This window comes from Falco cherrug, chromosome 2 (assembly GCF_023634085.1).
Source record: "Falco cherrug isolate bFalChe1 chromosome 2, bFalChe1.pri, whole genome shotgun sequence".
In the NCBI taxonomy this organism is placed as follows: Eukaryota; Metazoa; Chordata; class Aves; order Falconiformes; family Falconidae; genus Falco; species Falco cherrug.
The window spans coordinates 86,920,854-86,937,214 of NC_073698.1; the positions used below are offsets into that span (position 1 = coordinate 86,920,854).

At 36.8% G+C, this 16,361-nt stretch overlaps 1 protein-coding gene across 1 annotated transcript in view; it reads right to left on the bottom strand.

Annotated features, from left to right (window-relative positions):
• Positions 1-5,448: 5,448 nt before the first annotated feature.
• IL1RAPL1 (interleukin 1 receptor accessory protein like 1) overlaps positions 5,449-16,361 on the bottom strand; it is a 766,332-nt gene continuing 755,419 nt past the window's right edge. The window contains exons 10-11 of the mRNA XM_055702973.1: positions 14,472-14,642; positions 5,449-13,170 (exon numbers count right to left, since the gene is read on the bottom strand). Coding sequence (XP_055558948.1) covers positions 12,452-13,170; positions 14,472-14,642 — 890 coding nt within the window. The 3' untranslated portion in view covers positions 5,449-12,451. The remainder of the gene's footprint in view (positions 13,171-14,471; positions 14,643-16,361) is intronic.

Genomic DNA, 16,361 nt, shown 5'->3' on the forward strand with positions numbered 1-16,361 from the left:
TTACAAACATGTGAATGGTTGCATTTCACAGCTTTGCTCAAGAACCTGTTTCAATTACAGATACCATACTGAATTCCTAAGGCAACAAACCTAGTACTTAAAAGATGCATATTTTTTCATTATTTACCAAATTCAATTATCTATGCCAAATAAAGTGAATATAAAAAAAGAACAAATAAAAAAAAGTACATTGGGAAAAATAAAAGGGGACATAAGTACTCATAAAGGAGAGGGAAAATCTATAATAAATGATTGGAATTGATTTTAATAATAATAACTTGGTGATCCAAAAGACCTTTGAAAGCAGAGATAGTTTCCTAGGCTTAGGAACTTTGTTTCCAGTATTTGAGTTACAGCATGCTGAAGAGGAGGGCTGTGTGAAAACAAGAGCTCATAGGAGAAGAAAAGAAAAGAATGATTCTGTGGTGTTGTCAGGAAACAGCCACCATGAAATGTAGAATTCCAGATAACCACGCTATGTGGTGTAGATCAGGAGTCTCCTAGAAAACTTACTAAATGTACCTTAAGTATTCTGATCAGTAGTGGAGCTTTTGGGGGCTTTATCTCTGTCTTTTTGTTTGTCTCTTTCTCTATACTTATTTAGTTAGCTTTTGGAACCAAGACTCCAGCGCTCTTCAAAGCAATTTTCTTCTTTACTTACTTTTGCTGGGATTGTGTCTCTTCAAGCATACAGCTCTATGTGGCTTCCCAGCCTGTTTATATATGCATGATTTTGGGAAGGAATGCTAGCAATTAATAAATTTCTGCATTTATACTTAAGTCATGAGTCTAAGAATTGCAAGGAATGCACAGTGATGCAGTAAAGAATAGCGCATTGCATTCTTGAATTTTTTTATTAATGTCTGTTTAATAGCAATATTAAAAAATGTAACTAAATATACACAAATAGTTTTTGAATTTACAGTGGATACCATATTTCTGTGTACTTGACATGCTGGTAGTTGAGTAGTCATAACTCTTACGATGCCTAACAGAATGCTAAATGCATTTCCTGCTACCATACCAGGCCAATGAATCATGTTGATATTGGTGAAACCATGAGCATTTGATCAAATGATCTTACTGATATTTCATATAGCAAAGATAAAAATCTCATGAGAAGTAGATGTAGCAGACAGCTTCGAAGTTCAAAAAGGTGACTGTCTGTAGAAACAATATTTTGTAATATAGGTCACCTTGACTCCAGGCTCCAGACTGCAGGTGCAAAATACAGTGGTTAGATTAAAAATACATTTAAATATGAGCTGCTGCAGGTAAACTGATCCAGTTGTCATGTCTTAAAAGTCTTGTGATACTCATGAGCTACAAAGACACAAGTGGTCTATGGCCTGAGCCATAGACTAGATTGCTAGCTTTTTTGCCAACTTAAGCTCTAGCTATGGCACATGACCAACCTTTCTAAGAGCTGCTGTGCCCTGCTGCCTGTCTCTTATTGCAAGGCCTCAAATTCTTGTATCACAGAGGTTCAAAACTGGAGCAATTCCCCCTAGAATCTGAGGGGATACACAACTTAAAAAAAGTAATGAAAGTGAAAACAAGTTAAATGTTTCTTGCATCTTTAAAGAGTTGAGGACGTGAGGGTCTTGATAGGAAAGCCAAAGAGAAGGTGGTTGCAGATCATGTGACTGGTAATATGGGTATAAATCCATTGCCATATATAATGACATTCTGATTTATGCCACTGCAGTTGAGAGGAGAACCACAGAGCTTACAGTCTGTTCAGAAAACCAAGGATGGAATTTCTTCTGACCCAGGCATAATGTCATATTCAACAAACTTATAAAAGAAAAGCATTCATCCAAGTTTTCAGTAATGCCTTTTTGCACATTTTCTTGTTAGCTTTCATTTGTACAATGACAACATTGCTGTGATTTGAACTACTTCTGTTCCACTGATAGGGTTCCTGTATCAGGCAGGGTCTTCTGCTCTGCTTACACACACCGCACACACACACAAACACTGCTAAAAATATTATTCACTACCATGTTACTCTATTCCCCTGTCACTCTGTGGTTCCAAACAGTCATAAAATTTGAGCAATGCAGTAGTAAATCAAACATGTGTGCATGCGCACACACGTACACACACACACAGTCTTTCCCTCAGAGCTGACTGCACTACTTGCTTTACTAAGAGTAAACCCACAACCCTTCATGTTTTTAAGAAAAAAAGAATATGCATCAAATATATATATCCTGAAGAAATATCCTTGAGAAATAAAACAGCAGAACAAAGGGGAACAACGAGAAAGAAAATGTTAATGTAGGGATATTTACTGTTCAAAGTATTCTTTAGGAAAAGGTCAGGTTCTCATCTGGTGTAAGCTGGAGCAGCTCCATTGCCTCCAGTGGAGCTGTGCCAGTTTATCCAATGCGTAAGCTCTGGCCCACTGGGTCCTGCAAGTTAAATCACTGAACTGGAATCTTCAAAACCTTCCTTACCATGCTGTTGAATTTATATTACTATTAGCAAAATTTCTTTTTAAAAAAGTTTGCATAAGCAAATTATTCACGTTGCTTTATTTTTTCTTTTTCAGTTCACAAAAAAGTATTTCAGGTTGTCATAACCTTGCATTTAGCCAGTGAAAGAGCAATCTTGAAAGAACATTTTTTTACAAACTGGATACATACCCTGTTTATTTTTCTTTAAAATTTGCACACCATAAAGCAAATAGGGTTTGGGTTTTTTTTTGTTTTAAAACCTTCTTCAGTTATTATTATACAAAAATATTCATATGCAAGTAATAAAGATTTTTTCAAACATCCAACTTTTTTAAACCTAAAGCAAAGTTACACCAAAAGGTTTTTTTTTTGTTTGGGTTGGGGTTTTTTTTGTGTGGTTTTTTTAATCTAGACAAAGTACACCTTGTGCTTTAATAAACCTATGGCATTGTGTGCTCTTTACAAGGATTCTAGTGAATATGCTTATGTGTCAGTATTCATTAAATAATGTAAAACTTGCCTAGTTTTGTGGAGTTTATTTCCCTTAATCTTTCCCTCCCCCCTCCCCCGCGTGTTATTTATGTTTGTATATATGTGTGGAAAAGTTAAGGCAAGTGCACTCAGTTACAAAAATCAGTATTTCTATTGCTAACATGTGCAGCATTTGTATCTATTTAGTGAGTGATGTCTTCTCTCCTGTAATAATAAAAATTGATGAAAATGCAAAAATATTTTATATGTCATAGTTACAATAAGGTGTTGTTTTATATGCCAGGCTTGGTGAATTTTCCAAGAGTTAGGCTAACATAAACCATGTTGTCTTTAAAGTAACATACACTGAAACTAGGTAACATTTTGATCAAAACTTTCTTGCTTCTCAGCAATGTGTGTAGTATTACTACAAAAATGCCGTTGCTTTTAGCTATGACCCATCTAATTTATTTAGAAAATAAATATAAGTTAATCTCTTTAGCTAAAATATTTAATATACAGTAGACATAAATATAGGTTGATGAGTCTCTACTCAACTTTAGTGCTTCTATTTTAACATCAGTGATTTGGAACAAAGTGTATAAAGGAAGCGGCATATTTTCGAGTTTTTAGTCATATCTATAGCGTTAAAGAAAGCCTTGATAAGAATGCATCTGTTAATCTGTGGTTTATATGGCAATAGTAATGAACATTTGGAAAAGGCAATGGTGCTGAATCTTCAGTTATGTTGTAGAATAACCAGAAACCCATGTTCACAAATTCTGGGCCTGATTCTGCTCTTTTTTGCACCAGTTATACACAATGTTAATTCTGCTGACTTGAGCAGAATCTTTTTTTTTACTTCTACCAACCATTAAGGAAATGAAAAAAAGCATGGCACTTGTTTCATTCCATCAATGCAAAATGTTTTAAAGTTGGTAAGTATACATTTATATCTTCAATGTGTGTGCACGTACTCAGTAGGAGCTACAGAGCATCTCAATTTGGTTGTTCCCAGGATTACAGGAGGCTAGCTGGGAGCTTTATTAACAAAGTGCTTTATTGAGATGCTTATCCAGCTATGAAGTTTGAAAAGTGCGCTCCCAAGAAGGGACTGTTACTGCTTGAGTTGTGCTGTGCACTCTGCTTATGGACAGGCAGCTCCTCCTGAGCTGAGTAAAGTAACAGAATAAAATTAAAGAAACTAAATCCCCTAGACAAATTGCGGCTCGTAAAAAGATGCTACATTTGACATTAGAATCAAACAACTCTCTACATACTTTTGCTTCTTCAGTTGTATTACATCTGCAGCTTTTTTACAAAAGGGAAGGTGGTGAAATTTTTCTTCCACTATTGTAACTAGGCTCGTATTCTTTCTTATAAAGGTCTTTTTGGACATTTTGGTTTCTTGTCTTCTGAAAAAAGTGCAGTTATGTACAATATGGTAATAAAAGTATTTACTGATGAAATGGTGCATATGCTTAGGTTTATATATTATGAATAGTCTCACAACACTAGTAACTGCACAGACAATAGTGTGCTTTTCTTGCAAAATTTGTATGGGACTCAAAACCACTGTGAGTGACAACAGTGGATATTTAGATTTAATGTTGGGAAGATAATTTAATTCCATTCTACTGTAAGCGTTAAGATGAGTATTTAGTCTTCAAGCATCCTCAACTCACCAACTGTGCTGGCTGCCTCACCTCTGCCCAGCACTGAGCAGCTGCCTACTTTAACTTTATCAGATGCTGAGCAAGTATAAAATAAAAAAGATTAACAAATCTGCAAACCTTTACCATGAAATCCAGATGTTATATTAAACTATTTCTGAATTTGCTGACTAATATAATAATAAAAAACCCTAGACCATATTTTTACAGGGTGTGTAAAATGAGCTGGTGACTATCTAGGGCAGAAGGACAGGAAACGGTACACAAACAGGGGCAGATACCTGCCTTGTAGTCAGCTGTTCGAAGCAATCGATATTAGACATTTCCACTGATTCACCTTGACTTTGAAGTACATGATTTTATTTAATTTTTTGAGTCTTAGGAGAACCTTAGCAAGCCAATAGATGGCAATCAGGCCAAAATGAGAAGGAAGCTTCACGTTTCTCACAGAAACCTCATCTCTCAGTGAGCACGTGGCATCAGATTCGCTGTGTCTGAGATTCCATGTATTATGGCACCTAAAAGCACCATTTTCCCTTTCGAAACCTCTTTGTTGGGGTGCCTATGAAGTGGAGAACTGACTGAAATGGGAGCTAAAGAAATCCAGCAGCTCTTTGAACAGCTGCAATGTGTATGGGTAAGAAACTTTCAGCCCAGTTTATGGCTCCTTTACTTCACTTATCTGGAGCTCAACTCCTTTCTAACGTGACTATGCTAACTAAACTAATGTAGTGCAATTGTATCTCAGTCTTCATGTTTCTTATGAAAACTAAACCAAACCAAACCAAACCAAACCACACCAAACCACACCAAACCACACCAAACCAAACCAAACCAAACCAAACCAAACCAAACCAAACCAAACCAAACCACAATACCAGGAGCTACAAGGGATGAAAATATCCTTGAAAATCATATGAATGTGCAGTTCAGTCTGTCTCCAACCCCTTATGCTCTAGATTGTTCTTTGACAACATTTTGAAAGAAACATGGCAGGTAAGGTGCCAAAGAGGACTGAACAGGGAATTTTTCTTCAATATTCCCTAAAGAACAACTTGGCAACTGTCATTTCAAGCAGATAGTGGTTTTGCTGCTGCTTCTCACTCTTCAAATATCTAACAGTAAAAACAAAAGTACAGGGATGCTGTTTGTTATATGCCACTGAGACCTATTCACAATGTCTTTTGTTTAGAATTGTGAAAAGGTAAGTGGAGAAAATAGCAGATGAACCATACTGACACTAATTATTATTTACAATGATAGGAACTCTGGAGATATTGCTATGATTCAAGTAGATCTGTCATCTAGGAAAGACATTTCCTACCTCTACCAAGGTTATATAGGCTACAGGAGCATCCAGCAGGTCAAGGAAGTACCTGGTGAGCTCGGGTATTATCTAGTGTCCTACAGGCAAAAGGTGTCTGTAATCTCCCGTGGCAACAGGACTAGATGAGTGCTAGTCATGTACCACCTACCTGCTCGTGACATGGCCAGGAAACATCTTCGCTGTACTTCTCCCACCCATCACCTCTGGCTACGCATCTGTGTCACAGTGCCACTTCGCAATGGCATGGATACAAGTTTGTCATCTTGCAACACATGGAAAATGTCATCCTGCAAACAAACCTAGGTTTTGGGGAGTTCCTTGAATTTTTATGAGAGTGATACTTATCTTATTTTGTTGTACTGTTCTAAGTTTAAATGTTTATAAGTTAAAATACCTATGTACAGGCATAAAAATGTATAAAGTGCTTTTTGTGATGTAACTAAGATCTGAGAGTGCTTATTGCAACATTTGTTCCCCAGATATATGCACATTTTGTGGATTCATGTGTTTTGCTGAGGTAGACATAGGTTAGTGATCTTAAAGAAGGAGCCTGGTATCACTGAACTATTTTTCTAAGAAAGGTGGAGAGTCAGTTGTGTCCCTGTTTTCCTCTCTGCTTTGTATTCACATAATTGTTCTATTTGAGGTTGCCTGGGTTTTAAGAAGGCAAATGTTCTAATGTGAGGATGAAGATACATGTGTAATACTAATTGTTTAATTTTTCTACTGAAATGTCCCTAAGAACTTAATTAGGGCTACACTGAACTGTTCACCAGAGAATATTAGCTCTGGCAAACAATTTCTTCTAAGTCTGTAAATTCATTGCCACTTGTGTTTTAGACTCACAATGTAGAATTAGACATTCTAAAAAAAATAAATAAAATCTCCCTGTGATTTACCTGTCATGTGAAAAATGAAGGGAAAATGTAAAACAATCTTTCACATAATTTCCTACAAAACAGTAGGAGAAAACAACCTTCCCAGAAAAAAAAAGAAGCCCTTAAAAACAGGTTTGAAAAGGGTTTAGTAACTGCATTGTTATTTTGCTTTTCTTTGTTTGCTTTTGTTTTTTGAAAGTGTGTGCAGACCCTGCAGCTTAATGGCAGATGGATGGGTGAAAATATTTTGACCCCCTGTAGAGCTTCTCAGTTGCAGGAATGTGGTGCAACCCCTCACTGCGGCTTGCCACCAAATGTGTTTGAGTATGGGCTCTGTAGGTATTATTTTTTTCTGAATTATTTTGTATTTTTGAGGGGGGAAGAAAGAACAAATATTTGCTAATCAGAAAATACAATGTTGAAAAGTACATCCATTTTATTTTTTTGAGTAATTTGTGTGTTCTTTCTGCTGTGCCTCGATGATTAAGAGAGATGTCTTTCTAAAAAATATCAAGAATATCTCCATCAAATTCTAAGCTCTCAAATTTTGCTTCAAGTTGTTTTCCTAATTCTAGTAACCAGCAAAGAGATGTTTGCACTTTCTCTAAACTCAGTATTGGATCAAGATTATCCCTATCCTAGAGAATCATGTTACTCTTAATCCACCAAACCAAAAAAATATTTCAATTGGCTATTGAATGTTTCTGAAATTACATGAGCTATGACATTGGCTATTTAATGTAAGAATGCTGATAAGCTTTTGGAATGAGACTCATTGTAATAACAAACAGAATACTTTCCTTCAACAACCCTCAGTTTCAATGTACTCATTTTTTAATAATATGAGCAGCTTCAGAATGGATACCTTTTCCAAATAAAGTATCAGGCCTGCCTTTGTAATTTCTGCTCTGACTACTTTACAACTCCGTGAACTCTAGACCTCCTACCCACAGAGCATACTAGTGCAAAGCAAAGGTCAAACTTTGTCTTAAACAGAATTTAAACAAACAAAAAGCATAGGAAAACTCTTAATAGCTGAAACGTTCCTGGGGCAACAACTCGGAGTTCTGGAACATCAACCCAAGGCCAGATGGAGAAGTGCAATGCTGCCAACACATGCTCTTAGAGGATAAAGCCAGAGTTAACGGGAAATAGCCCAGCAAAATTACATCACAAATGACAGCTCACTATCCATGCACAATTCCGTGAGTCTCAGAGGAAAGACACAATGGTGTTCAACTTCCACTCAGCAGGCTATTTAGTAGGTGAAGAGTTGTGATTACACTGAAAAAAATGCAAGGAAACTTGCAACATTCATTAGACAAGGAAATTCATTATTATGAAATTGCTTACATTTTTTCTGATGCCAGTCACATTAAAATTTTGCTCAGCTAAGAAATGGGTTTAAAAATGTGTTCTAGTAAGAGGGAATCAGATAAGGGGTGGCTATTAAAGGAATATAGTTACTCCAGATAATAAATTCAGCCTGCTATAGAAAGCTTTTTTAGCGCTGATAGATTTCTGCCATCCTCTGTATCACAATAGACGACACACCAAAACCTCTCTGTACTAACTATCAACAAGTACAAAATCATTCAGAAGTGTACTAGACATACAGGGACCTGTTTGTCTTGATGATCTATCTGGACAGGCCCCCAAAAAGCCAGTTCCTTGATGCAGGTCATTTAGAGTACAGAGCTTTGCATGACAAAAATAGCTACAATACAGTTAAAAACCAGGTGGGTATTTTGACCTTTCTTCTCCATTGGCCTTTATCCTAATTTTGAGCTTACTTTACTGCTGTGATTTATTTTTTCTTTTTCTTCTTTGGATTTTAATTAAATTCTTCTTAGGCTTGCTAGCTTGACATTTTCTTCTTTATTTTTTTTCAATTTAAGAATGAAGGAAGTCTGTTTACCCAGTCAGTTTTCCCCAAATCTCACTGTGTTATGTATAATTTAAATGTGTCATTAATGCACAATATCCAAGTAAAACTTTGTGAATTTTAATCAGGTGGGTATAACAAGCTTTCCAATTATTTTGAAGCTGATTATCACCTGTTACGTAACATACACGTGGTTTTCACAGCTGTGCAGTAATAGAAAATTCTTAGTTTGCATCTAAGCCAAATAGTATTTAGCTCTGAACCAGATCATATTGACAGTGTTTGACGCTGGCTGTCAGGTGAGAACTGGCTTCCTACTAAAATTCAGAAGACATTTTGCTGCTGCTTTCCTTATGGCCAAGATTTCAGCTTGTCTCAGACAGCAAATATGAATTCCTTTTCTGTTTGTTTTTCCAATTTTCTTCTCCTGCACAAATCAATCTTACACTCATTCAGCTTTATTAGATTTAGTCCCAAATCATCCTGCTGCAACTGAGAACAGAATCAGACCCAGCAATGCACTTTGCCTTTAGAATCATTAACCGCATACTGTACAGTTCCCCATTTCTGTCCAGCTATATGTGCTGTCCAGAGAACCTATATACTGAATTTCCACAGGTTGTGCAACAGTGTCCTTTAGTTTTATATCAAGGACTACCCTGATTAGAGAGAGCCATATAAAGACAAAGCACCACACTTGGGTAATTCATGTGCATAGAATCCACATACAGACCCGAAGTTACTGACCAGGCAAAGTAAGTTTTTCCGATCATCACACTGTGGAGTTTTTAAAATAAAGTGCTACATGCTTATGGCTAAACCTTATATGTGGCTATTGCATGCACACTTCAGGCTGCATTATCAAAAACTGGAACACCTGCACCAAAAAAGGACGGAGCCTAAGCACTAGGGCAATGACAGGTTTGGTTGGGTGTGGTGTTTTTTTGTTGTTTTTTTTTTTTTCTTTTTCATTTTATTTTGCGTTCCAACAGAACATAGAACACGTGAACACACAACAGTTTCCTTCAATGTTCCCCACACAGAGCTGTTCATAGAGGAGGAATACTAAGGAGGAATGTCTCTAAAGCCATAGACAGCTTCTCCATTTATTTCAGATTTTCTTTTGTGGTTTGGTTTTTTTTTTTGTTTGTTTGTTTGTTTTTCATTTGTGTAATACTATGACAAAACAGTATAAGAAAAACTTCTTTTAAGTAGTGTGAATATCAAATAGTATCCATCAATCCCTGAATCATGCTATTCAAAGTGCTTAAATCTACACTAAAAACAGAACAACAGAAAAATACTCTGCAAGTGGCTAAGGAAACACCTACCAATCGTCTAAACGCAACTGTGGTCAGAGAGTTACATTCTACATTTATTCCACATCTCAGTCTTTACTTCAGGGCATGTAAAAGGGAAGGAAAGGGGGAAATAATATTGCATTACTGTTAGAGGATATTGGGGTATTTGGCATCCAGATGAATGAAGGAAAATGCCATCCGTGCCTGACAAGTGTCTGTAAGAACAAATAAATATTAAGTTTCTTACACTATGAAAATAACCAAACGTGCAAAGCTCTCTTAAATTTTTGTGTGGCCTGGAAGCTTCATTTCCATTTTTGTAGAAGTTTGGCACATGTCCAGAGGGAGACACCGTAGTAAAGAACAGATTGTAGAAAAGGACTTGAGCAACTTGTCAGAGAAATAAACATTTTTAAGCAAATAAAAATCAATGCACATCCCAAATCTCTATTAGCTTTTTCTGCAGATACTGAGATTGCTTGACTTCCACAACAGGAGCATAGCCATTTCCTCCCAAGCTGTCAGTTAGGGATTACTCCCACAATGATCCCCCAAACTGCAGTTTACCCACTCTCTACCCATCACTTCTCATTAAGAAGACCAAAATAATATAAATTGTACTTTTCTTATTGTGACAATCAGGATGAACGAATCCCACACATCCATTACATTGGCCAATATCATTCAGCTACCATAAAAATACCTAAAGCTAATTAATTACATAAATAGATTGTAAGGTCTGTTTGCCAGCATACCACTTACATTTCTGCCAGGGTAAATCAAACCCATGACTACATGACAGTGCTCTGCATCCAGTAACTGCCCCAGCTCCTCTGCTTCTGCTAGCAGAGACTAGCAGAGAGCTTGGCCTGAGTATGTTGTAGAGCTACAACACCGCTCCTCTCTCTTTCTAAAACCAGAAAATACTTTTCCATTATTTAAAACATAAATATGAGTAAGATGCTTATTTCATTTGTCTTAAAGATGTCCAGATGTAAACATAGTGGGGTTTTTTTTAATTCCCTGGCAGCCATGGTACATGCATTATTTGCAACTTCTCAGAGATAGAATCATACATAAAAAATAAAACTAATTTATTTATTCATTAAAGTGAATAAATTGTTTTTAATACTTCCAGGTCTGATTTAAATATTAATTTTGTATAAATAAAGTTTATTCTGAAAACAATTATATTTGTTGGTATTCATGTCATTTTTTTCTGCCTGAGTTCTTATCGAAATAATGTTGAAATTAATGAAGTTTTACTTATCATTACAAGCTAAAAACAAATGAAAGAAGATTTCTTAATCCTGAATATATCATTTTAAAGCACATACAGTTTTTGGAACATTAAAATACAAGGGGACTCTGTAATCCACAGCAAAATAATGTTTTGCTCTTACTCTTTTAGAAAAGAACACTTTCTATAATACAAAGTGACAAACCATCTACAATATTGTCTTTTTATTCCCCTTTGGTTTGGAAGTCATCACTGTAAATATCAGCTGGACACTGCACTTCATTGTCTATTGCCTCACTTGTCTTACTTGCCTGACAATTGTAAATGATCTTATTTGCAAGATTTTGAAACGGGGGAAGGGAAAAAGTGAAATGCTTAAAAATAAAATCCACAACCACATTAATACTTTTCCAGGAAGTGTTAAAAATACGGTTTGCTTTTATATTTATAAAAGACATACAATCAACTCATCTTTAAATTGATAATTAAAAAAAAAAAAAATCCCAAACCCAAGAAAGCAAAAACCAAACCATCTCTAGTTTCTACACACTCTGTAGTGACTACTGTGAAGCAACCGATACAGATTGGGTATATTGTGTTGTTTGACAGGTATCTACCAAGTTACATGTTAGACGATCAGACTGTAGTGTTACCCCAAACGGGGGTCATTGTAAAGGCAGGGAAGGAGCAGTGCACATTATGGGAGTAGAAATGAAACTGGAGTTCTCAGTGAGGGATGGTGTCCTTCTAAGAACAAATATTCTCCAAAAGAGGTGAACTGCAGCAGGCATGGCCTTCAGGAATCAGGCTAGGCAGGCCAACAAAATGGATGGTGCTTCTGATATCAACATAGCTTTGTCCAAGCATTCCCAAGAGAGGTTAAAAACAAACAAACAAAAAGTCTAAAACTATACTAATGAAGCAAAAATGTTTCCTATCTATACAGCAGTCTCTTCATTTTAAAAAATGTAAATATACAAATTCCAATGACATATAAAACAAAGTTGAAAATGCGAATGGGAAGAGACATGGGTAAAACAGGAAGACTGATGCTACAAAGAAATTGCAAAAAACATATGTACAAGACCCTGTTTTTCCTCGTATGTTATCGATTGTAATGCATGTTTAACAGCAGCAGTCGAGGATGTAGTTCCAGGCACTGGACTGCAGACTCAGCTTCTACTCAAGGGGGTTCATGTCCCCTTGCATTTCGGTCACCAAATGACACTTGATATACTGGTCTCCCGTGGCAAGAGGGGCAGTATCGCACTGTTTGTGTGAGCCTCTTCTGGATTCTGCTCCCTGTTAGTTTTTGTCTGCGGCCGCTGCCCATTTATAAGTGTCATAGGGATGTTACAGTAGGTGTGCTGGTTACCTATTGAGGTAAGTGGCAGGGTGCCGGTAGGAGGTACATCGTATTCATAGCTTCGATAATAGTGTTTCTGGCGCAACTGTGAATGGTATGTGTTATGAAAGGTGGAGCGCAGGTCTGGATGGGCAGTGGCAAGAGCAGTGGAGGTGGCAGCAGCCATGGAAATTGCAGAGACTGTCTGCAGTTCCCCAAAGGGCCCCTGCTCACTGACATCTAAAACCTGCTCGTGTGTGATGGGTTCAATCCTCTTAAAAGGCATTTCGTACTGTAAACGTTTCCAGAACTTAGAATTCAACTTGTTGCATTTTGGTCCATGCCATTTAATGACAGTGAGGAGCTTGATGGTGTGTTTTAGGGCCTCAACCTCCTGGTAGTTCATAACTCCTCGTAGTTCACTGCATTCAATCAATATCACTTTGATTTCGCCCGTGACTAACATGTTTCGAAGCCTCGTTTCCAGTTCAAAGATGCTCCAGCCTCTTCTTACCACGTAATTTGGAGTCATGACGATGATCAGTCGCTTGCTTTGGTCTACACATCTTGCCACATCTTCAATGTAGGCTACAAAATAAGACAACCGCTCAAAAACCAATCTAAGAAAACATTCTGCTCCTTTAGACTGGGGAGAAACAAGAGACAAATCCCTTCTCCTGGAATGGTTCACTGAAATATGCAAAAACATCACTTGCAAATGTGCCCAGTTGGCTTGGCAGGACATGGTCCTGGACAACCCACTCTAGGTGTCCCTGCTTGAGCAAGGGGGTTGTACAAGATGACCTCCAGAGGTTCCTTCCAACCTCAACTGTTCTGTGATGCTGAAACCATCTATTCACAAATGCACTATGGATTGTGTTTGTTCATGAGCTGTGGTTTTGTATCAGTACCTATATCCTTAGTAGAACAAGTGTGTTCACCATAATTTTTTCTCTTTAAAAAGGCAGTCAACCAAGCAGGCAAAGTAACAGCAACTATGTGCTTCAGGGGCTCAGTCTCAAACCCAAATGATACTCTAAGGTGTTCTGTAGGCTTAGAATCTTCTTTTCCTTTCATGTCCCTACCACACACATTCTTAAAAACAGTGTTGTCTCCTGAAAATTAACGTTTAGTTTTCTGTAGATTGAAAAAAAAATCCATGTGATTGTTTGATGTTGTGTTTTGTCTATATCAAGCATAATTTCTTACCTTTAGTAAAAGATATTATCTTAGTAGCTGGCTATAGATTACACTGAATTTACGAAGAATACTACAATTTACAGAAAATTACTGTACAAAGTTTGGAATGTGTGAAAGAAACATGAAAAAGATCTACTTGTACCAGCTGGAATCAATTCTAATTTTCACTCTCTGAAAATGATCCAGTACCTCCACTACACATTTATCTGCAGTGGACACTAGCAGATCTCACTACTTTGCTCTGCTGTAGATGTTACTGCTCAACCTTTCCCTTAGTCCAAACACTTTTTCCTTCCTGTCTGAATTTCTGTGATAAATACTTTGAATCATGGATACCTTTCCAGGCAAACTCTAAGGAACAGAAAACAAAGATCTTTGTATTTATTTCTAGATATGGAAGCTCTCAAAAAATATGTTAAAAAATGTGAGTCTTATTGATTTCCTTTGCTTATGCATGCCCTTTCTGCACCATCTCACCTTCAATCAATATAACACAATTACTAAAACCCAATCTTCTTGTCTGGGAAACACACATTAAGTGTGTTTGGTGGCTTATCTTTACCGTTCTCTAAGACAAGGGAGGAAAGATGATGTTCTGAAGGAGCAGGTATAGAAATGATACTAAAGCAATCACTGTAATCACTGCATTTGCTATTTAGGAGACACACAAGAATAAAGACATGACTTACTTCCTGTGGGAATCAAATCTCGGTCTGGTATGAATAACTTGTATCCATAATGCTTTTCAAGCATATCTGGTAGGATCTCAAGAGCGAATCTTTCTTCTTCTCCAGTTTCTTGATTCCACTGGTCAGGATCCACTTTGGTATAAGATAGATATGCATCGTAGTCTTTGTTGTCTGAGGAAAGAGAGGAAGAAAGTAAGATAGTTTATTCACTATTCTTGCAGATTTCCTAGATAATTCCCCCAAAATAATTTCTGGAAGAACTTTCCAGGAATAGGAAATTGTTTAGATAAAATGGCAAGCTTTCACCAATCTCCAGATATGAATCCATTCACCTTTCCTGTTTCACCTGGTGAAGATAATCCGTATTTAAATAGATGCAAGGGATATGGGATTCACAACCATAGACTAAAGTCAGTTTGTGTATAAACATTTGTGTAAGGCTCTGTATGAAGGAAATCCTCTCAACTGTGGGGTGACAGCTTGTGAGCTCAAAAGAAAAAAGCCGCTGAAAAGAATTTGAATTCTTTTCTAGCTTTAAAAGGGAAGAGAAAAGCATGGAAATACCAAAGCTCATGTGCAACTGTCTCTGTTGCATAGCAAAAATGTTTCAGTCTTCCCAGATTTTTACTATAAATTTAGAACCTGGGGCTGAAATGTTCTTAGTGTATGTTAGTTTTACTTGTAGAACTCATTGGCTTTCCAGATCTGAAATTATTGCCAAGCTTAAATCTTTGCAGCATCAGCTCCTGATAACGCAGTTTAAATCTCTTGAATTGTGTGCTTAAATTTGCAGATTTAATGTTGCGTTAATGTACATTTCATTGCTTAACAGTGTGTTATTTCATTTCAATAGGAAAAATAAATGTGCCTGTTTCTTAAATGTGCCTGGTGTGCCTACTTGAAAGACTGAATCAAAAGAGCCATAATTAATTTTCATTAGGAGGTCAATAATGCCAAGTGCTTTGGAACTAATTCAGTAGAATGAGAGGTCATGTTTTGACTTTTGTTGTGAAGAAAGCAGAAAAAAATCAATGGCAAGAGTAATGAAATGTTAACATCATTCTAACTCTCTTGACAACATTATGCACAGGCTATCGAGAATATCAATCGCTTGTAAAAGAGACCTGATTGAATACTCCACTCTGTGTCATAAGTAACATTATATTCAGTCAATGCTGACTCCAGTTATTTACTAAGCCACTCCTTCCCTCATTTAACACCTTTTTGTACTCTGGTAGCATTATTCAGAAAAGTCTGCCAAATGTAGGGTGGGTGCAGAGAGCATAAATGAAAGTCATGCAATGGTGCTAATCTTGAAGAGTCCACTCTTCCTTCTGAGAAACCATGCATACTATGCTCATTAACATTTGCAAGTGGCAAAATTAATTATTAGGTGCTCATTCCTTCCCCTGCACACTTTTTATGTCAATATTATCTATTGGATTGGTATATCCACAGAAAAAAAAACCAAACAAAAACAATAGAAAAAAAAAAGACAAGAGAAAAAGAAGCACTGTCTTCCATGGTTCATTCTTTCCATTATTTTTCTTCAGTATATTTGTGAAACCATGATCCTTAAGAGCAGAAAAGCTCCTAATGACTTTGACAATATGCTGAAATAACACTGGCTGGATCAGGAATGAGATAGAGGGAGATTACATAGCGGGTTTGTGTTTCTTCAGTAGGACAGTATTAACCCAGCAACCAAGTTAACACATAGAGAGGTCAAGAAATAAATGGGGAAATTATGACAGCTGGCAAAATGCTGATACGGTAATGCCATTTTCTGTTGTTACAGTAATGGTCATAACTACAGGACATACTTGAGAACAGCGTTGCTCTGCTGAAAGTCTTTGAGTAAAGATGAGAATCTCATTTCTCAAAAGGAAA